At 47.9% G+C, this 21,252-nt stretch overlaps 1 protein-coding gene across 3 annotated transcripts; it reads right to left on the bottom strand.

Moving 5' to 3' along the window:
- Nucleotides 1-774: 774 nt before the first annotated feature.
- On the bottom strand, nucleotides 775-20,776 carry LOC122372433. Of its 3 annotated transcripts, none has more exons than XM_043349586.1 (2): nucleotides 20,768-20,776; nucleotides 775-2,115 (listed from the first exon to the last, which is right to left on the bottom strand). In XM_043349586.1, the coding sequence occupies exon 2, from the start codon at nucleotides 2,065-2,067 to the stop codon at nucleotides 1,021-1,023; it is 1,047 nt and encodes a 348-aa protein (XP_043205521.1). In that variant the 5' UTR covers nucleotides 2,068-2,115; nucleotides 20,768-20,776; the 3' UTR covers nucleotides 775-1,020. The 3 variants fall into 3 exon arrangements, with proteins under 3 accessions (XP_043205521.1, XP_043205522.1, XP_043205520.1); XM_043349587.1 differs by lacking the exon at nucleotides 20,768-20,776 and adding an exon at nucleotides 2,293-2,350; XM_043349585.1 differs by lacking the exon at nucleotides 20,768-20,776 and adding an exon at nucleotides 2,246-2,321.
- Between the last annotated feature and the right edge of the window lie 476 nt (nucleotides 20,777-21,252).

The following is a 21,252-nucleotide window of genomic DNA, read 5'->3' as shown; positions in this document are numbered from 1 at the left end:
CTCTCGTAACACACTCGTTTTTTTCCGCGAAGCTCTAGCTCGATCAGGGGCGAAACGGCAAGGGGGGTCCAACGGACCCCCTTATACGTTCGCGGCTGGAAAAACACCAATACGGGCGAGGGTTAACGGAAATTTCTGAGTATGAGCGGCCGGCCGTGGTCTCGCTTCTGCGAGGCTTACCTCTCAGCAACCACTTGACTGATTTACATGCGGTAATTTTTGTAGGGTAGCTTCATTCCTTCTTCTACCAAGCATTGGACTATTCCCGATGCCTTATGCAAGTGCCACGTGTAAAACGAAAGGTGTCAGTTTTGTAACAATTGCAACATCTGGGTAACTACTGGACCGATTGCGCTGAAAGTTGGCATGTATGTAGGCAGTAGGCAGTAGGCACCAACTAGGTAATGCATTTTTATGTGCCACAGTTGGGGTGCTGCTGCACCTGCGCACGTGCAGGGATCGATTCCAGATCTCTAGAACGGCTGAACCGATTGCTCTCAAATTTGGTACATGGTTAGGGATCGGTTAGAAGAGTGCCTTGCAAAAGTCAGTTAAAACCCATTTTGCACGTGCGCACGTGCAGGGTGCCGCTTCCGAACGGCTAGGCCGAGTGTGCTCAAATTTGGCACATCACTAGGGACCGGTTAGTAGGGTGCAGTGTACAAGTAAGTTAGAGGTATCCCCTCGCAATTTCGCACGTTCAATGCCCACCCTTTCGCTCGCTCCGTTGGTCGCCCCAAAAGGCGTTCTACTGGTTAGTTATATAGTAAGTAAGCAGGTGAATGTCCACTTTATAACGCATCAAATCGAACTGATACTAACAAAATAAAGGTATTGAGCACGTAAAAGGCACCAGTTACCACAGCGAATGAGAGCACAACACAACGAGGTAACGACGATAGACGGACGTATTAATTAGCTAGTAATCCGCTTCTTGAGACTTAGAAAAGGTAAAATACCGACACAGCTAAACCAGCACTGACAGAAGCCGCAAATCGCACCTACTTGTCAGCAAGTGTTTCACGAACGAAAAGCAAACACCAACACCAGCTGGATGGACAGCAGCGTCACAAATGTCGCGCCGAGCGTGGCCGCGGGCGTCCCAGCACTGGCCTGCTGGAACACAGCCACCAAGGACGACTCTGTCGAGACGCGCACCTTTTCGTGATGGTCATGGGGCATCTTCTGTGGGCGCACACAATAGATGTGGTGGCGAGTGTTGCACATTCGACTGTGCCAATGTCCGTACAGCCAGTTTAGCACGGTGCAACGGCAGGAGCCGTCGCGACAGAGAAACTGTTTCAGCCAAAATGCTTTTTCCGACTCTGGATGATACCAGTTTAACTCTCTGTTATCGATATCAATGTAAACATTGTAGTAATATTGGTCAGGGGTCTTGCCACTATTTATGTTTAACCAATGTGCGAAGTAAAAGCTCTCTCTCTGCAGCTGAAAGTGGTCAATTTTCGCCCACTCGCCGCCAGGAGCCTCTTTGGCACAAACAATGCCAGCGCGGTAGCCGGGAGCCACTTCCTTAGAGACGTAGTAGCAGCCCCCGTCGTAAGACATCTCGTAGTATCCACAGCCAGTGTCGGGCAGTTGGTTCGGTCCATAATGTCCTAGCGCCTTGTAAGAGCTCACGTACTCTGTAGTTGTGGAGTTCACGTCAGGGACATCCGTGGTATTTTGTGTTTCATTCGCTGAGCCGGACCGCGGTAGGAGCAAAGGTGCGCCACTGCCGTTATTAGGCGGGATCTCACCACCCTTCTTTGGGCCGAGCTTCGATAGTCTTTCCTGTAGCGACATATTTTTCCTTACTGGCCATAACTTTCTTGATACTTTCCGTACATTTTCTCCTCTTATAAATCGGGGATCGGCTTCTTTTGGTTCGCGTTTTTCTGATGCTTGAAATCCAAACCTTCTGTATGCAGGAACATAGCTCATATCAGCCAAACTGTACTTGGGAAGATCTGATCTGCAGCAGACAACAGCAGCGCATAAAACTTCATAAACAGCTGCCTGCCTTACCCAAAACATCCAAAAGAGCATAAGTCCGCGCAGAAACATGCTAGACGTGCTTCTATTGCCTTTGAAAATGACACTCAGCAGACCTCTCTGAAAAACAGGTATCCAAATCAGGACTCCATTTCCGTAAAGGTGAGTACGTTTACAGTTTCTTATAAGTTATGTTCTGCGATGCTAATTAATCGATCAATGCATTTATTCAAAAAGCTTCTTTAATTACGTACGACATATTGGCCCAGATACATAGGGTCAAGCATACGGCTTCACCTGAAACACCTTTGAGCAAGTACAAAGATTGCAAATAAGCTTGGCAAACAAGATTGCAAAATGCAAATATCGATTCAGGAAATGACATTCGGAAAGTCTGGAACCTTGCTGTCTAGAAAGCACGTGGAAGAGTGATGAGAGAAACTCTATTTACGGAGCGAGCGAAGCGAGCGGAGCTTTACGTAGAATAACAACCAGTAACACGCCTTTTGGGTGAAGAACGAGCGAGCGAGGTAGTGAGTCCTGCACGTGCGGAAGGGCGAGAGGGTGCTTCCAACGGGCTTGCGCAAAGCACCCTTCTAACTGGTCACTAGCGGTGTGCCAAATTTGAACGCAATCGGCCCAGCCGTTCCTGAGATCTGGAAGTGGCATGCTGCACGTGCGCACGTGCAAACGGGGTCCAAAATGACTTTTGCACGGCACCCTACTAACTGGTCCCCAACCGTGTGCCAAATTTGAGCGCAATCGGCCCAGCCATTCTCGAGATCTGGAAACGCCCCCTGCACGTGCGCACGTGCAGTAGCACCCTAACCGCAACACATGGGAATGCATTGCCTGGTGGGTGCCTACCTGTATGCCAAGTTTCAGCGAAATCGCCCCAGTAATTACCGAGTTACTGAAATGGGAACAAATTTGGCACCTCTTATCGTTGTATTTTGCACGTGCACTGGGGGTGACCCACATGCATCGAGAGTAGGGGAGAGCGGGGCCAGTTGAAACACGGGGTCAGATGAAACATGGCTTTATTTTCAACAGTATGCAACATATGGCGTTGCCGACACCACTGCGCATCCGCGCTCGACCACTTCCTTTGTCAACGGCGTTTGGGCGGCAAACGGACGGTAATTTTGATTTGACACTTGTTTTTGTGTTTTTGAGGGACGTTTGGGAGAAATCGTTTTTATGGATATTTTGTGATATCTCATATACCTTTGTTTGCTGAAAGAAGAACTCCTGGCTCCGGAATAACACCTTATTTGGCCCTTCCTTCAGCATGATGCCGTCCCTTCAGCTCGTTTGACATGTGCTTTACGGCGCGTGCGAGATGGCGGGAGCGGATGGGGTCAATTGAAACAGGGCCACAGGCCGTTTCAATGGACCCCGGTGACCTTTGCAATGGTTATTGTTCAGAGGCTGTAAACATTAAAGGAAATAGTCCACCTTTGAAATGAGCTTTTAAACTGAAATAGTAGTTTAATACGGCTCAATTTTTAACCCCTTTTCTCCAGCCTTTTGCTTGAAAGCACACTATAGCCTGAGATATTTCTCATTTTCCTCATCCACCCATTTTACCATAGTCTATGTACTTTATGTCACCTATTATGAGGAACTTTGCACTTTTAGCTTCCCAACGACCTATTGAATGTAGCATTTGGAAAAGTAAACCGGACAAAATATATCCGTAAGAAAGTGGCCTTGAAGAGGAAAACATCCCATTGTTAAGGATAGGTGCAATTGACCCCATGGGCTGGTTCAATTGACCCTCGCATCGGGGTCATTTGAAACGGGCGTAGAGCTCTTTTATAAGCATGCGTTTGGCAGCAAAATTTGTTTGAAACATAATTTTACATATCTTAAAATAAAGCCAAAAGAACATATTTTTTCATGGTATTGTGCATTTTTCGATATGACAACTAGATCTCGCTGTGCATGTCAATATATAAAAAGTGGTTCAACTGGCCCCGCTCTCCCCTATCCTATTTTGGGTAGAAGGGATGCTGCTACCCTACAAAAATTTCCGCAAGTCAATCGCCCAAGCGGCTGCTGAGATATGAGCCTCTCAAAATCACTACTTTTGCAAAACAGCTTGAACACCCTTGACTTTTCACGTGGCACGTGCCACGACGTTCACTGAGATGTATCAAAAGTAGTCAATTACGGGGTAGAAGGGATGGGGCTACCCAACAAAAAAGACCGCAGGCCAATCGGTCCAGCGGTTGCTGAGATATAAGCCTCTCAAAAGCGTTACAGGCCGGGCCGGGCCGGGCCGGGCCGCTCATACTGAGATTTTTTCCGCTATGTTGAAAAGACTCACTTCGCTCGTTGCGCTCGCTCGTTCGTAAAAACGGAAATTTCTGAGTGTGAGCGGCCTAACGATTTTTGACACGATTTTGCGACGCTTATATCTCAGCAACCACTTGACCGATTTACATGCGGTAATTTTTGTATGGTAGCTTCATTCTTTCTTCCAGGTATTGATCTATTCCCGATGCATGTGGGTGACCCCTTATGCACGTGCCACGTGCAAAACGAACAGGTGTCACTTTTGTAATAGTTCCAATATTTCGGTAACTACTGGGCCGATTGTGCTGAAAGTTGGCCGAAAAATCCAAAAAAGCTTTTTGAATTTCGAAAAAAACGGAATATGAGTGATAGTCCCTACCGCCTTCTATTCACATACCAAATTTGAGATCGATTCCTTTTTTTGCCAAGTTATAGCGAGAAAAAAACTGTTCAAAATTGATGACGCCAAATTTTCAAACTAAATTTTTAGCAATTCTAGACCTCGTAGCGCAAGACAAAGACCACCATTAGACTCCCCGTGACGAGCTGCAAACCGCATTTTTGGGTCATGTCAGGTCACTGACCTATGACGTCATAAGTGAACCTCTGCACGGTCTTCAGATGTCGCAACTTCGCAACGCCCTCACTGCCAGAGGAGATGTCACAGGGAAATGAAACTTGCAGGATCTAGTATCCATTATGAGTCTCACAACTTGTATATCTCGGATTTTTCCTAAAGGTCATATGAGGTCAGGTCATTTTCGTGACCTCACCATTTTAAGTCAATGGGGAAAAATGAAAACTGCTATTCTGGCGCCGGGAACGATCTCCAACTATCTCACGCACACAGAATCTCGTGATTTGATGCACTCCTTGCAAGGTTAGATGCGTCACTTTTGCAATGTTGACCTTGCGTGACGTCATTTATGACGTCATCAAGGTCATATTAGTTTTTCGTCAATAACTCCCGATCAAATTGAGCTAGCGAGTCGAGAAAGCCACCAATGGACTCAGGAAGACCTGCCGAATCGAATGATATGCGACATGACCTCTTTCGACCAGCTTCGTGACCTGGGGGTGCTGACCTGACCTTGACCTGAGGTCAACACCCTAAGTTGACCTGACCCGAACAAAAAGTATATCATTCGACGCGCCTGAGCGAGGCGAACACGATGCTGCCAAAATCGGCTCTGCGGCCGTTTGTTGCGAAGTTATTCACCAAAAACTGAACCGTACCCTGGGGCACTTGACCTGACCTCAGAGGTCACCGGTTGACCTAGGACCTTTAAATCGGGTACCAATCTCTGCGTCTCGTAACGGCGCACACGCTCGTTTTTTCCGCGACGCGCTAGCTCCACCAGGGGCGAAACGGCGAGGGGGGGGGGGTCGTACCCGCCCCCCCCCCCCTCGGCCGGCGCGTATGTAGAAAACCAATAGGTCCGGCGAGGGTTAACAATATAACACACACATGACACTGCAATAAAGGCCATTTCTACCATACGACACATTACGCTTCTGCCCCACGCGGCGCCCCGCACCGCTTCACGAATCACGAGTACGATCGTCTCGCTGGAGCGATGCCCCAGGCAATCCGCCGTGCCCGAGGCTCTTCATCCTACTTTGTTGCTTTCTGCGCCTTCCTGATTCCCCAGAAACATTTATTGACGCAGCCAAATATATCAATATTTTTGGGTCATGCAGAGGCTTACGCATGATCTTATAGGTAATCGGTTAGTGACCTGACCCAGCCTGACGATAAGATAGGTGCAACTCCGGCTTAAATAAATGTTCAGAGTCCAAGAGTCCATCTATTTTTCCTTCTACGGCCGGTTCCATTCCAATAGATCCTACCTTGATTCTGATCATTCTGAATATTCTGAGCTGGTTCGACGTTTAAATACCAAAATAAGGAGAAGAGGACACCAAATGCCCTCGAACGGATCATTTTTGGCTTTCGTCCCGAAACAACTTTGCCAGCTTCAGTTGTCTTCAGCATGTGGTCCCGCTGCGACCTGTCCGCGGTGCTGACACCGACTGAAGCGGCATAGACCCATCACGGTCACGGCTAGTGGGCGGAGCCAAGTTGAGCACGGCGTAACGTGATTGGACAGCGCTCCTATCCAATGCGGTGCGGTAGCGAGCGAGCCTCTATCCGGGTGCCAAAACTGATTAACATTACGAGCCAACGACAAGTGCTCTAAATTTTGATATTTTGTTAAGAGACCATATTGACAAAAATTGGCGCTTGAGCTGAAATGTCGTCTGCCAAAATTTCAAGCTAATTGGACAGAAATTGAAGAAATTATCGCCGAAAAACAGGGTCTCATGGGGTCTGAAATGCATAGTAGGTCATCGGTTGACCTTCCAGGTCAGGTCAATGACCCAAAAGTCGGGAAAATCGGGACCTGTTAGAAAGTCGTAAAGCGTGGCTGCTATAGAGTTTTTCGGGGTGCTGATCACATCATGTTGGTTTTGATCACAGATGATGTCTTCATACATTTAGGCCAGGTCGGGTCAGGTCAGGTCAGGTCAACTAGTAAGGGTATTCGTAGTAGGTGGCAACCGCCTCTGACAGCTTCGTGACATGTTACGAAGGCACCAAAACTACTTCGTAAATGTTCAAATGGTTGCTAAATTCGAATTCAGCTGCAAAAACTGGCCTAGAAACATGTAAAACTCGAAAAAGTGAACCGAGGTCACCAAAGGTCAATGACCTGACCTGACCTGACCTTCAGGTGACCTTGACACCCACCCTCATGCATGGGAGCAACATCATTACGGAGCGAGCGAAGCGAGCGGAGTCTCATACTGAATTAAGGGAAAATCCTGAGTATGAGCGGCCGGCCGGCCGGCCGGCCGTGGGGACGCTCTTCAAAAGCTAATATCTTAGGAACGTGACATCCGATTGACAAGCGGTCTTCTTTACTGAATGTCACTTGGACGTAAAAGTTCTGTGGTGTGATGGCCACCATGCTTTCTTGCCAACCACCGCACGTGGCGCGTGGTAAAGTTGGACATTTTGTAAGAACCCCCAAAATTGCAACCTCAATAACGGCACAACGGTTGGGCCGATTGAATTGAAACTCGGTACACAGTTAGGTCTCCATCAGATAATTCATCTGCATGTGTTAAGGTTGGGGTGCTACAGCACGTGCGCACGTGCAGGGGGCGCTCCCAGATCTCGAGAACGGCTGGGCCGATTGCGCTCAAATTTGATACACGGTTGGGGACCAGTTAGTAGGGTGCCGTGCAAAAGTCAGTTTGGACCCCGCTTGCACGTGCGCACGTGCAGTGTTCCGCTTCCAGATCTCGAGAACGGCTAGGCCGATTGCGCTGAAATTTGGCACACCGCTAAAGACCGGTTAGTAGGGTGCAGTGCACAAGTTCGTTGGAGGTACCCCCTCGCAATTTCGCATGTGCAAGGCCCATCCTCTCGCTCGCTCCGTTGGTCGCCCAAAAGGCGTTTTACTGATATCCCATGTTTGAACGCAACCACGAAAAGACTGCAAACGCGCTGGTAATGCGAGCCGACATACGCCGAATCGCGATTCCGGCCAAACATGGTCTCGAAAAGTAGGTCACAGGTCAAAGGTCATTAGGGTCAGGGTCATGAAAATTTCAGGGTAGGTAGGTGTAAAATTGATCAACGCGAGGGTACTGAAAGTTTTGTCGCAATCGGCCGCTTTTTACGCGGGTTATTCGCGAAAAACCGAGGGGGGGGGGGTCCGTTCGACCCCCCCCCCCCCTGTACGGGCGAGGGTTAAAGGGACCCTCCCACCTTAACATTAGTTTTGAGTTGAGATAGCCAAATTGGTGGCCATGGCCTGCAAATACCGGTTTGGGCACTCACAACATCGAGAAATGCTTTAATTCGAAGATATGGAATTTCAAACTTGCAGTTTTCGGATTCTAAGGGGCTAATGCATTGGTATGCCCCCTTAGAATTTGTGACGTCAGCGGAGATCTAACGATTTTTAAATCTTAGACTAAAACCATCGTTAACACGTGGTGCTATACGCTGCTTTGCGCGCAACGTCTGCCGCACTTTAAGGCTGCCAAATTATTGCTTCCAAATAAAGTCGCTAGTAACAGGGAGATCCCAAAAAGTAAACGAAAGTAAAAGCCTAATATCTTGAAAACCAGTGAATATTTTTCGGTGAAATTTGGTAGATATTCGTTTTCGCTCTTTCTGAACCAAGGGACATCACTTTCATGCCAATTCATTAACTTTTTTGAAGGTGGGAGGGTCCCTTTAAACGGTTGTTTCTCTATGTGGCGGTCATTTATGAAGCACGCTTCACTTACCTAGTTACCAACAACGAGCGATATCATAATAGCTCCATTTTTGCCAGTAGGTATACTGGCTGCGGCCGAGTGCGACGGTGCACCGCCGACTACCCGCGTCCCACGGGGGGGGGGGGCTATTAGCCCCTCCTTATTATTTATTATCTATTATTAGCCCCTTCTTCCAAAGCGCTTGACGTATCGACGCCAAACTTGCAGTACCTTCCACAGTAAACATGCCGACGTCGGCCGACGTCGGGGTGACGTCGGCATCTCGGCATCGGCATGCCGACGTCGGTCTAACCTCGGCACGACGTCGGCTGGATGTCGGATATGCCCGCATGCACCGACGTCCAGCCGAGGTCCAGCCGACGTCGGACCGAGATCAATTGCTGAGGTCCAGCCGACGTCAGGGCGACGTCGGACCGACATCGGCCGCTGTTTTGACCGTTAAAATAATATAAATACATGTTTCATGTTTCATAAAGAGCTTCTGTATTCAAAATATCCTCAGGAAACTCAAATCTTCCTCCACGCCGCAACCCCCTGATCCGGACTGGACGGGAAACTTTATCCCATTACTACATACACTTGCACTTGATACTACACTTGCACAGCTGTTTTCGAGTAGATTGTAGAAGGATTGGCTGAATTCCACGGGGAAACGGGGTCACATATCAAGAAGCGGTTTTTAACCCGCGCCGGGCCGGTGCTCTGAGATTCCGCGCCGGCCGGGGCGGGGGGGGGGGGGGGGTCTGAACACCCCCTTCTAACTCGACTCCTGGGCCACGTAGCGACACGCGGTATGCTGCAATCGAAAGAACGTCCAAAATAATGACGAAAAAGCTTCGGTCAATTTTTGGGTCAGGTCAAAGGTCAGGTCACCAAAGGTAAAATGTTGACTATTTCAACATTTTGAAAACTGCCTACGGCTATCTCGGGAACCGATAGAGCTACAGCGCCGCGGAAAAGCGCATTCGATAGCCCTTTCACTGACCTTTCTGTATAATGTTCTCAGATTTGACCTCAGGTCAACGGTTTAGCCTCCAGAGGGCAAAAACTAAAAAAAGCCGTTTTTACGAAAAACGCTTTTTCGGCAATAACTTTTGACTAAAAAAAGCCAAGACATTACTTTTGCCAGCAACGTGTTCCTCTTGTCGAGACGCGTCGAACAAACTATAATTTGACCTTGAAAGGTCAACTTTTAAAATTTGACCTAAGGTCAAGGTCATGACCTGACTGGAAAAGGTCATGTTGCATATCAGTCGATCCGCAACGTCGAGCCGAACACATCTAAGGCGTTTTCAGCGCTCTAGCACGCCTCTATCAGAAGTTATTAGCAAAAAATTGTTAGATTCTGTTCGTGACCCGAGATGACCTCGGGGACATAACAAGGGGTCACAGTTGCCATTTTCCGGTTCAGTGTGTCAATCTTACCTACATTACGATGTTTTAGAGTGTCTAGAATAGCGTTCGTGCAAAACAGACGCTTTTCAATTTTCTCCCATTGACATAATAATGGAGAGGCCGCAAAATTGACCTGACCTTAGGTCACGGATACCTATCAAAATTCCGAGATACACATTTTATAGATGTTTCTCTTATCAATCGCTGAAAGATTCAAGGCAACCGATCAATCGTTGTAGCAATGACGAGCATTCTTATTTTTTCTGAGGTGAGGTCACTTGGCGTGACCTGGGCCTCGTTTCATAAAAGGAATTACTTACGGCGTTGCGTCAATTATGCCAGATTTGGCGTATTTGATGCCAATTCGGTTTCATAAAGCCGGAGACCGGAGTAATTCACGCCATCGAAATTACGGAGCTTCATTTATGGGTTTCATAAAACGACGTAATTAACGCCAAATATTTTATCAAGTTCTTGATAACCGCAGGTTGTTTGAAGTAGACAAACACTATTCGTTAGAATTGTGTTTTTCTATTGAAAAACAACCGGAGCGGTCCTTCTCCGGGCTATGTTTTGCAAGTCTGGCAGCGAATTGGGGCAAGTTGAGCCTCTCCTAAACGAATCCCTCAATCTTCGTAAAAATTTCAGGGTATGGGCTCCCGCAGGCGATCTACCTGATGGCACCGGTCGCTACTCGCTTAAAACCTCGTGGCACGTGGCACGTGCGATTCCATTTTCCCCATGTTAAGTCAACGGGGTTTTGGACACTTTTTGCGCGATCGGGAATAGCGGAAAAAATCGCGGATCAAGGTATGGCTTGCTGCCCACCATTTTATGACCGACACGTTCAGGTACACGCCATTGTGTGCCGTATACCCGTCAGAATTCGTTAACTTGAGTTGCACGAGTTTGAAGTTGAAGTTTTTTTGCTCCCCATGTTAAGTCAATGGGCGTTTTTGCAGAGACATTTTCATTTGTTCATTGTACAAAACTATATGATACGATTTTGTTTAAACTGTCAGGACCTGTTGAGAAACGACCATAGAACATGCTGTTATGCTTCGTTAAGCTCTCAGAATTCGTTTGGTCTTTTTAAGCTCGTTTAGAAATGAAAAATTTTAACATGGAAAGTCAATGGGGGCGTCTTTGGTGCTTAATAACTTTGTACGTTGAAGATATATTTAAGTGAAAAGTTGATAGGATATATAACCGCAGGTTGTTTGAAGTAGACAAACACTATTCGTTAGAATTGTGTTTTTCTATTGAAAAACAACCGGAGCGGTCCTTCTCCGGGCTATGTTTTGCAAGTCTGGCAGCGAATTGGGGCAAGTTGAGCCTCTCCTAAACGAATCCCTCAATCTTCGTAAAAATTTCAGGGTATGGGCTCCCGCAGGCGATCTACCTGATGGCACCGGTCGCTACTCGCTTAAAACCTCGTGGCACGTGGCACGTGCGATTCCATTTTCCCCATGTTAAGTCAACGGGGTTTTGGACACTTTTTGCGCGATCGGGAATAGCGGAAAAAATCGCGGATCAAGGTATGGCTTGCTGCCCACCATTTTATGACCGACACGTTCAGGTACACGCCATTGTGTGCCGTATACCCGTCAGAATTCGTTAACTTGAGTTGCACGAGTTTGAAGTTGAAGTTTTTTTGCTCCCCATGTTAAGTCAATGGGCGTTTTTGCAGAGACATTTTCATTTGTTCATTGTACAAAACTATATGATACGATTTTGTTTAAACCAGGGATGCGGAGCCGGAGCCGGAGTCGGAGCCGGAGCCGCCGGAGCCGGCATATTTTGCCCGGAGCCGGAGCCGGAGCCGGAGCCGTGAAACAATATAGCCCGGAGCCGGAGCCGGAGCCGGAGCCGCCAAAAAAGGGGGCGACTCCGGCTCCTTTTTATTTTTTGAAGAGGAAAAAAATAATTGACCTAGTTCGGTTTGACAGTACAAGGCAGTAAAACATATGGTACTTACGTCATGGGCCATCAAGTGAATGAAAAAATCCGAATGTCCCCAGTATCCCACAGTACGCAAACAACTTCCTGTTTGCTCTTCCCCCCCCCCACGTCTACTGCATCCCCAGAACATGAGGACCAGTCATCAGGTGACAGCCATTGTTTTCAAACCAGTGCAGTGGACTGCGACTCCCAGCACCGTCTCATCCCACACCCCCCCCCCCCCACCCCTCACCCCCCAATGCAGCCGAGACGGGTGTCAGCTTACGATGGTTCACTGAACTCCGATTCGCGGCGACTGCGTTTCCAATGCCATGCTTCCTAGCCCTTTGTTCTGCCAGTTCTCTCCGAGGTGCGTTTGCGCGGGGACGCGGTGAGCCGGTCATGGCAAAGAGTAACGCGTATAACCAATCCAATTTTTCTTCCACCCGTACTTAATTGATTGCGTAGGGGATGTACTGAGTCGGAGCCGGAGCCGCCGGAGCCGGAGCCGCCGGAGCCGGACCATTTTACTCGGAGCCGGAGCCGGAGCCGGAGCCGCCATAACATTTCACCCGGAGCCGGAGCCGGAGCCGGAGCCGATTTTTTTCTCCGGAGCCGGAGCCGGAGCCGGAGCCGTCTGCAATTTCCACGGCTCCGCATCCCTGGTTTAAACTGTCAGGACCTGTTGAGAAACGACCATAGAACATGCTGTTATGCTTCGTTAAGCTCTCAGAATTCGTTTGGTCTTTTTAAGCTCGTTTAGAAATGAAAAATTTTAACATGGAAAGCAGGGATGCGGAGCCGTGGAAATTTCAGACGGCTCCGGCTCCGGCTCCGGCTCCGGAGAAAAAAACGGCTCCGGCTCCGGCTCCGGCTCCGGGTGAAATGTTGTGGCGGCTCCGGCTCCGGCTCCGGCTCCGAGTAAAATGGTCCGGCTCCGGCGGCTCCGGCTCCGGCGGCTCCGGCTCCGACTCAGTACATCCCCTATGCAATCAATTAAATACGGGTGGAAGAAAAATTGGATTGGTTATACGCGTTACTCCTTACCATGACCGGCTCACCGCGTCCCCGCGCAAACACACCTCGGAGAGAACTGGCAGAACAAAGGACTAGGAAGCGATGGCATTGGAAACGCAGTCGCCGCGAATTGGAGTTCACTGAACCATCGTAAGCTGACACCAGTCTCGGGTGCATTGGGGGGTGGGAGTGGGGGGGGGGAGGGGAAGAGACGGTGCTGGGAGTCGCAGTCCACTGCACTGGCTTGAAAACAATGGCCGTCACCTGATGACCGGTCCTCTCCTCATGCTCTGGGGATGCAGTAGACGTGGGGGGGGGGGGAGGAGCAGACAAGAAGTTGATTGCGTACTGTGGGATACTGGGGATATTCGGCTTTTTTCATTCACTTGATGGCCCATGACGTAAGTAAAGTACCATATGTTTTACTGCCTTGTACTGTCAAACCGAACTAGGTCAATTATTTTTTTCCTCTTCAAAAAATAAAAAGGAGCCGGAGTCGCCCCCTTTTTTGGCGGCTCCGGCTCCGGCTCCGGCTCCGGGCTATATTGTTCCACGGCTCCGGCTCCGGCTCCGGCTCCGGGCAAAATATGCCGGCTCCGGCGGCTCCGGCTCCGACTCCGGCTCCGGCTCCGCATCCCTGATGGAAAGTCTTTGGTGCTTAATAACTTTGTACGTTGAAGATATATTTAAGTGAAAAGTTGATAGGATATACAACTTTTGATGCTCTTTCCAATGATATATAGAGCATTATTGCACGTTGTGCCGTTTTTGATAAATTTAGTAAAAAAGCACGACATTACCGAGATTTGAGCTCACACCTATATATGGTCTTGCTCAGACAGTATACGAACAGGTGACGGGGATACCTCCCATTGAAGGATGCGATTTAATGCTAAATATTAGCGGCCGGCCTCCGTGGGGACGTTTTTGCACGACTTATATCTCCGCAAGCAGGGGACCGATAGACTTGCAGTTTTTTGTAAGGGGTAGCGTATACCCTTCTTACAAGTACTTTACTATGGACGATGCATGCGGGTGACCCCTATTGCACGTGACACGTGTAAAACGGAGAGGTGTCAGTTTTGTAATAAGTGCAATAACTCGGTAATTACTGGGCCGATTGCGCTGAAACTTGGTATGGAGGTAGTCACCTACTAGGCGATCCATTTTTATGTGCCACGGTAGGGGTGCCGCTGCACGTGCGCACGTGCAGGGTGACGCTTCCAGATCTCGTGACCGGCCGGGCCGATTGAGTTCAAATTTGGTACACCGCTAGAGACCGGTTAGTAGGGTGCCGTGCGGAGGTCAGTAAGGACCAATCTTGCACGTGCGCACGTGCAGGGTGAGGCTTTCAGATCTCAGGAACGGCCGGGACGATTGAACTCAAATTCGGCACACTTCTAGGGACCGATCAGTAGGGTGCCGTGCACAAGTCAGTTAGTATGTATTTCCATGTGCCCAGACTGGGGTGCAGCTGCACGTGCGCACGTGCAGGGTGACGTTTTCAGATCTCGAGAACGGCCAGGCCGGATGAGCTCAAATTTGGTACACCGCTAGAGACCGGCGAATAGGGTGCCGTGCAAAAGTCAGATGGGACCATTTTGCACGTGCGCACGTGCAGGGTGTCGCTTCCAGATCTCGAAAACGGCCGGGTCGATTGCACTCAAATTTGGCACACCGCTAGAGACCGGTTAGTTGAGTGCAGTGCACGTCAGTTCGTAGCACACCCACTCCGATCTGCACGTGCAAGGCTCATCCTCTCGTTTGGCGGCGGGAGTTTTTGCTGCGTTTTCAAAGGTGCTTGCTCAAACAACCTGCGGTCCCGCGATGCGGAGCCCAGCATCGCAGATGCTGGTAACCGCAGGTTGTTTGAAAAGACAAACACTATTCGTTAGAATTGTGTTTTTCTATTGAAAAACAACCGGAGCGGTCGTTCTCCGGGCTATGTTTTGCATGGTTGGCAGCGAATCAGTACATTTTGGGTCAGGCCTAAACGAATCGCTCAATCTTCGTAAAAAGTTCAGGGTATGGGCTCCCGCAGGCGATCTACCTGATGGCATCGGTCGCTACTCGCTCAGAATTCTTTTGCGCGTGGCACGTGCGATTCCATTTTCCCCATGTTAAGTCAACGGGGTTTTGAACACTTTTTGCGCGATCGCGAATGGCGGAAAAAATCGCGGATCAAGGTATGGTTTGCTGCACACCATTTTATGACCGACACGTTCAGGTACACGCCCGTGTGCGCCGTATACCCGTCAGAATTCGTTAACTTGAGTTGCACGAGTTTGAAGTTGAACTTTTTTTGCTCCCCATGCTAAGTCAATGGACGTTTTTGCAGAGACATTTTCATTCGTTCATTAAACAAAATTATATGATACGATTTTGTTTAAACTTTCAGGACCTGTTGAGAAACGACCATAGAACATGTTGTTATGCTTCGTTATGCAATATAATGGCCCGTTTTGGGGTAATCGGCACGTGCATTTTCCCATAGGGTTAACATGGGAAAAAATTATAATGCTATTTGCGAAAAATTTCGTCAATTATATTTGCTGATATTTTTAGGGTCGGATCTCGGGCTGGCATCCCAACTGACGGTGGTAATTATTTAAAATATAATTGACAAAATTTCGGGTAATCGTCACAAACAGTTACCCCATGTTAAGCTATGGCGAATTCGAAAAATTATTCTCAAATCGATTTTGCAAAAAATTTCCACGTTAGATTTTGAAAATGTTCCAATATGTTGTGCCCCGGGGTGTCGGCTACCACATGGTATGGGCCAGATATGGGGCGATTGAAAAGCACGTGCCACGTGCAAACGTGTTTGATGGGGTAACCTCCGGGAAAATCCGACATTGGCCAACTGGGGGTCCTATGGCGTGGAAACGACTTCAACTAGCGACACCAAATCAGTGCAGCCGGTGAGCAGATGAGTCAAGCTTGTCGCACTAGTGGTCACATGGCGCACGTGCTATTGCACGTGCCGTGGCACGGGGTCAATTTTGGTGCTTAAATATACTAGCATTGTGAAATGCAAGGAGTGGGGGAAATAGCCGTCAGGTCGTCAGTTTTTATGATAGGGTGGATCTGAAAACGGGTTTAGGCACAGAATGAAGGGGGCTAAAAAACTGCTATCTCGGATTTTTCGTCAAATGAAAAATTTAAAGTTCTGGGGAAATTATATATTCGAAAGGTGAAATTTCCCTAAATTTTCCCGTTTTTCGCGTTTAGCCGTCCACTGTTCAGAGACAGTGACACCGGCCGGGGTCATCTTTTACATGCTGATGGCCACGTCGATGGGTCATCACGTGGCGTGAACGGTGAAGCTATCAGAGGTCCGGCACGTGCCACGTGGCCACGTGTTTGAGTCGCGTACCTCCCAGATTATCGTGTGTTTGCCGATTTGTGGCCTTATATCACGAAAACAGCACAAGCCAGGAACACTGAAATGGTGCAATCAGTGAGGGGACAAGTCCTGCTTACACTACCGGCGGTCACGTGGCACACGTGCAAATTTGGGCACCTCCGTTGCGGAGATATTGTATAGTGAAATATTCAAATGAACATAACTTTGTCAGTTTAAGTCCAATTGGGCTAGACTTTGGTGGGCGGATAAAATTGTTAAGCGACAGGAACGAATGCGCCACGTTTGTCGCAGTGCGCCACGTTTGTCTCAAAGCGCCATTTTTTCCGCAAATCACAGAATGTGCGTAACTTTATCGAACATGGGACGATTAGGATGCGCTTTGATTGAGGGATGGCTGCTTAAACGGCAGATATGAATACACCACACTTGCCGCAGGGCGCCATATTTGTCTTAATGCGTCAGTGTTTGCGTTTTGCCTACGGCGGACGTTTTTGCGGCGGTGTTTGCGTTTTTTCGGTGTTTGCGTTTGGCGGCGGGCGGCCGTTTTTGCGTTTTTTTTGCGGTGTTTTCGTTTGGCGGCGGGCGGCCGTTTTTTTGCGGCGTTTTGCGGTTGGCGGCGGGCGGGCGTGCGTTGCGGGCGTTTTTTTGCGGCGGTGTTTGCGTTTTTTGCGGTGTTTGCGTTTGGCTGCGGGCGGCGGTTTCTTGCGGCGGCTTGCGGCGGGCGGCAGCCGGCCGTTTTTTTTTGCGGCGATTTGCGGTTACCGGCGACCGACCGTTATTTGCGGTGTTGCTGTTTGCGGCGGGCGGCCGTTTATTTGCGGCGTTGCGCGGTTGGTGGCGGGCGACGCGGTTTTTTTTTTGCGGCGGCGGCGGTGTTTGCGTTTTGCGGCGGACGGGCGTTTTTTTGCGGCGTTTTTTTTTTTGCTTTTTTCTGCGGTTTTCGGCGGGCGGGCGATTGTTTTTTTTTTGCGAGGTCTGCGTTAGCGTTTTGGGCGTGCGTTTTGCGCGGACGCGCGTTTTTGCAGCGTTTTTTGCGTTTTTTTTCTGCGGGCGGTTTACAGAGGTGCTTGCTCAAACAACCTGCGGTCCCGCGATGCGGAGCCCAGCATCGCAGATGCTGGTAACCGCAGGTTGTTTCTTCATTGACAAACACTATTCGTTAGAATTGTGTTTTTCTATTGAAAAACAACCGGAGCGGTCCTTCTCCGGGCTATGGTTTGCATACTTGGCCTGAGATTGGGGCAACTTGGGTAACCGCAGGTTGTTTCTTCATTGACAAACACTATTCGTTAGAATTGTGTTTTTCTATTGAAAAACAACCGGAGCGGTCCTTCTCCGGGCTATGGTTTGCATACTTGGCCTGAGATTGGGGCAACTTGGGTCAGGCCTAGACGAATCGCTCAATTTCCGTAAAAAGTTCAGGGTATAGGCTCCCGGGGGCGATCTACCTGATGGCACCGGTCGCTACTCGCTCAGAATTCTTTTGCGCGTGGCACGTGCGATTCCATTTTCCCCATGTTAAAGGGACCCTCCCACCTTCAAAAAAGTTAATGAATTGGCACGAAAGTGATGTCGCTCGGTTCAGAAAGTGCGAAAACGAATATCTACCAAATTTCATCGAAAAATATTCACCGGTTTTCAAGATATTAGACTTTTACTTTTGTTTACTTTTTGGGATCTCCGCTGTTCCTAGCGACTTTATTTGAAAGTGCGGCATTTGTTGCGCGCAAAGCAGCATATACCACCGCGTGCTACCAAACGTTTTAGTAAAAGATTTAAAAATCGTTAGATCTCCGCTGACGTCACAAATTCTAAGGGGGCATACCAATGCACTAGCCCCTTAGAATCCGAAAACTGCAAGTTTGAAATTCCATATCTTCGAATTAAAGCATTTGTCGATGTTGTGAGTGTCCAAACCGGTATTTGCAGGCCATGGCCACCAACTTGGCTATCTCAACTCAAAACTAATGTTAAGGTGGGAGTGTCCCTTTAAGTCAACGGGGTTTTGGACACTTTTTGCGCGATCGCGTATTGCGGAAAAAATCGCGGATCAAGGTATGGTTTGCTGCACACCATTTTATGACCGACACGTTCAGGTACACGCCCGTGTGCGCCGTATACCCGTCAGAATTCGTTAACTTGAGTTGCACGAGTTTGAAGTTGAACTTTTTTTGCTCCCCATGCTAAGTCAATGGACGTTTTTGCAGAGACATTTTCATTCGTTCATTGCACAAAATTATATGATACGATTTTGTTTAAACTTTCAGGACCTGTTGAGAAACGACCATAGAACATGTTGTTATGCTTCATTATGAAATATAATGGGTATAATGGGCCCGTTTTGGGGTAATCGGCACGTGCATTTTCCCATAGGGTTAACATGGGGAAAATTTAAAATGCGATTTGCGAAAAATTTCGTCAATTATATTTGCTGATATTTTTAGGGTCGGATCTCGGGCTGGCACCCCAACTGACGGTGGTAATTATTTGAAATATAATTGACAAAATTTCGGGTAATCGTCACGAACAGTTACCCCATGTTGAGCCTATGGCGATTTCGAAATATTATTTTCAAATCGATTTTGTCAAAAATTTCCACGTTAGATTTTGAAAATGTTCCAATATGTTGTGCCCCGGGGTGTCGGCTACCACATGGTATGGGTCAGATATGGGGCGATTGAAAAGCACGTGCCACGTGCAAACGTGTTTGATGGGGTAACCTCCGGGAAAATCCGACATTGGCCTACTCGGGGTCCTATGGCGTGGAAACGACTTCAACTAGCGACACCAAATCAGTGCAGCCGGTGAGCAGATGAGTCCAGCTTGTCGCACTAGTGGTCACGTGTCGCACGTGCTATTGCACGTGCCGTGGCACGGGGTCAATTTTGGTGCTTAAACATACTAGCATTGTGAAATGCAAGGAGTGGGGGAAATAGCCGTCAGGCCGTCAGTTTTTATGATAGGGTCGATCTGAAAATGGGTTTAGGCACAGAATGAAGGGGGCTACAAAACTGCTATCTCGGATTTTTTGTAAAATGAAAAATTTAAAATTCTGGGGAAATTATATATTCGGAAGGTGAAATTTCCCTAAATTTTCCCGTTTTTCGAGTTTAGCCGTCCACTGTTCAGAGATGGTGACACCGGCCGGGGTCATCTTTTACATGCTGATGGCCACGTCGATGGGTAATCACGTGGCGTGAACGGTGAAACTATCAGAGGTCCGGCACGTGCCACGTGGCCACGTGTTTGAGTCGCGTACCTCCCAGATTATCGTGTATTTGCCGATTTGTGGCCTTATAGCACGAAAACTGCACAAGCCAGGAACACTGAAATGGTGCAATCAGTGAGGGGACAAGTCCTGCTTACACCACCGGCGGTCACTAGGCACACGTGCAGATTTGGGCACCTCCGTTGCGGAGATATTTTATTGTGAAATATTCAAATGAACATAACTTTGTCAGTTTAAGTCCAATTGGGCTAGATTTTAGTGGGTGGATAAAATTGTTAAGTGACAGGAACGAATGCGCCACGTTTGTCGCAGTGCGCCACGTTTGTCTCAAAGCGCCATTTTTGCCGCAAATCACAGAATGTGCGTAACTTTATCGAACATGGGACGATTAGGATGCGCTTTGATTGAGGGATGGCTGCCTAAACGGCAGATATGAATACACCACACTTGCCGCAAGGCGCCATATTTGTCTTAATGCGTCAGTGTTTACGTTTAACGGACGGTATTTTCATGTGCCACGGTTGGGGTGCAGCTGCACGTGCGCACGTGTAGGGGTCGCTTCAAGATAGCACACCGACTCCGGTCTGCACGTGCAAGGCTCATCCTCTCGTTTGGCGGCGGGCGTTTTTGCTGCGTTTACAAAGGTGCTTGCTCAAACAACCTGCGGTCCCGCGATGCGGAGCCCAGCATCGCAGATGCTGGTATCAGTGGTGTAAACTACGCACAAAAATGTTGCGTGAATTTGAATTAATGTGAAGATTCGAAGCTAATTTTTAATATACTTTATAATGTTGAGCCCGGTGAGGAAGAAAGAACAGCCAAAATGAGAAAAACAAACTGCAAATCTTCTGTACCAGTCGCTTTTTGTGGCCACCATCGGAATTTTGTTTATTCGCCGCGCCGCGCCACTTTCGTAGTTAGGCACTTGTGCTTAGCTGGCTTTCTGCTGTTTTCAATATATTGATTTAATAAAGAATGGTCATCAATATCAATTTTGTTTTTTTCATAAATAATTTTTAAGATTTAAATTAAACATAATTGTTTTATAATTTCTCGTAAAAAAGTAAGTGTTGACATGAAATTGTAATTTGTAGGACGCTTGATAAATTACGGTAACCAGGCAAATGTGCTTAGTTACGGAGGTGTTAACAATTCCAGGGCCTCGTTTCATAAAACTCTGCCGTAACTTACACCTTTCCGTAATTCACACCCTTTCAAATTACGGAGCGCAAATGAAGCCGTTTCACAAAGCCACAACTGGAATTGTTTACACCTCCGTAACTAAGCACATTTGCGTAGTTACCGTAATTTATCAAGCGTCCTACAAATTACAATTTCATGTCAACACTTACTTTTTTACGAGAAATTATAAAACAATTATGTTTAATTTAAATCTTAAAAATTATTTATGAAAAAACAAAATTGATATTGATGGCAATCCTTTATTAAATCATTATATTGAACACAGCAGAAAGCCAGCTAAGCAGAAGTGCCTAACTACGAAAGTGGCGCGGCGCGGCGAATAAACAAAATTCCGGTAGTGGCCACAAAAAGCGACTGGTACAGAAGATTTGCAGTTTCTTTTTCTCATTTTGGCTGTTCTTGGTTATTTCTTCCTCGCCGGGCTCAACATTATAAAATATATTAAAAATTAGCTTCGAATCTTCACATTAGTTCAAATTCACGCAACATTTTTGTGCGTAGTTTA

This window comes from Amphibalanus amphitrite, unplaced genomic scaffold (assembly GCF_019059575.1).
Source record: "Amphibalanus amphitrite isolate SeventyFive unplaced genomic scaffold, NRLGWU_Aamphi_draft 001360F_arrow, whole genome shotgun sequence".
Taxonomy (NCBI): Eukaryota; Metazoa; Arthropoda; class Thecostraca; order Balanomorpha; family Balanidae; genus Amphibalanus; species Amphibalanus amphitrite.
This window is presented reverse-complemented; position numbering and strand designations above follow the sequence as displayed.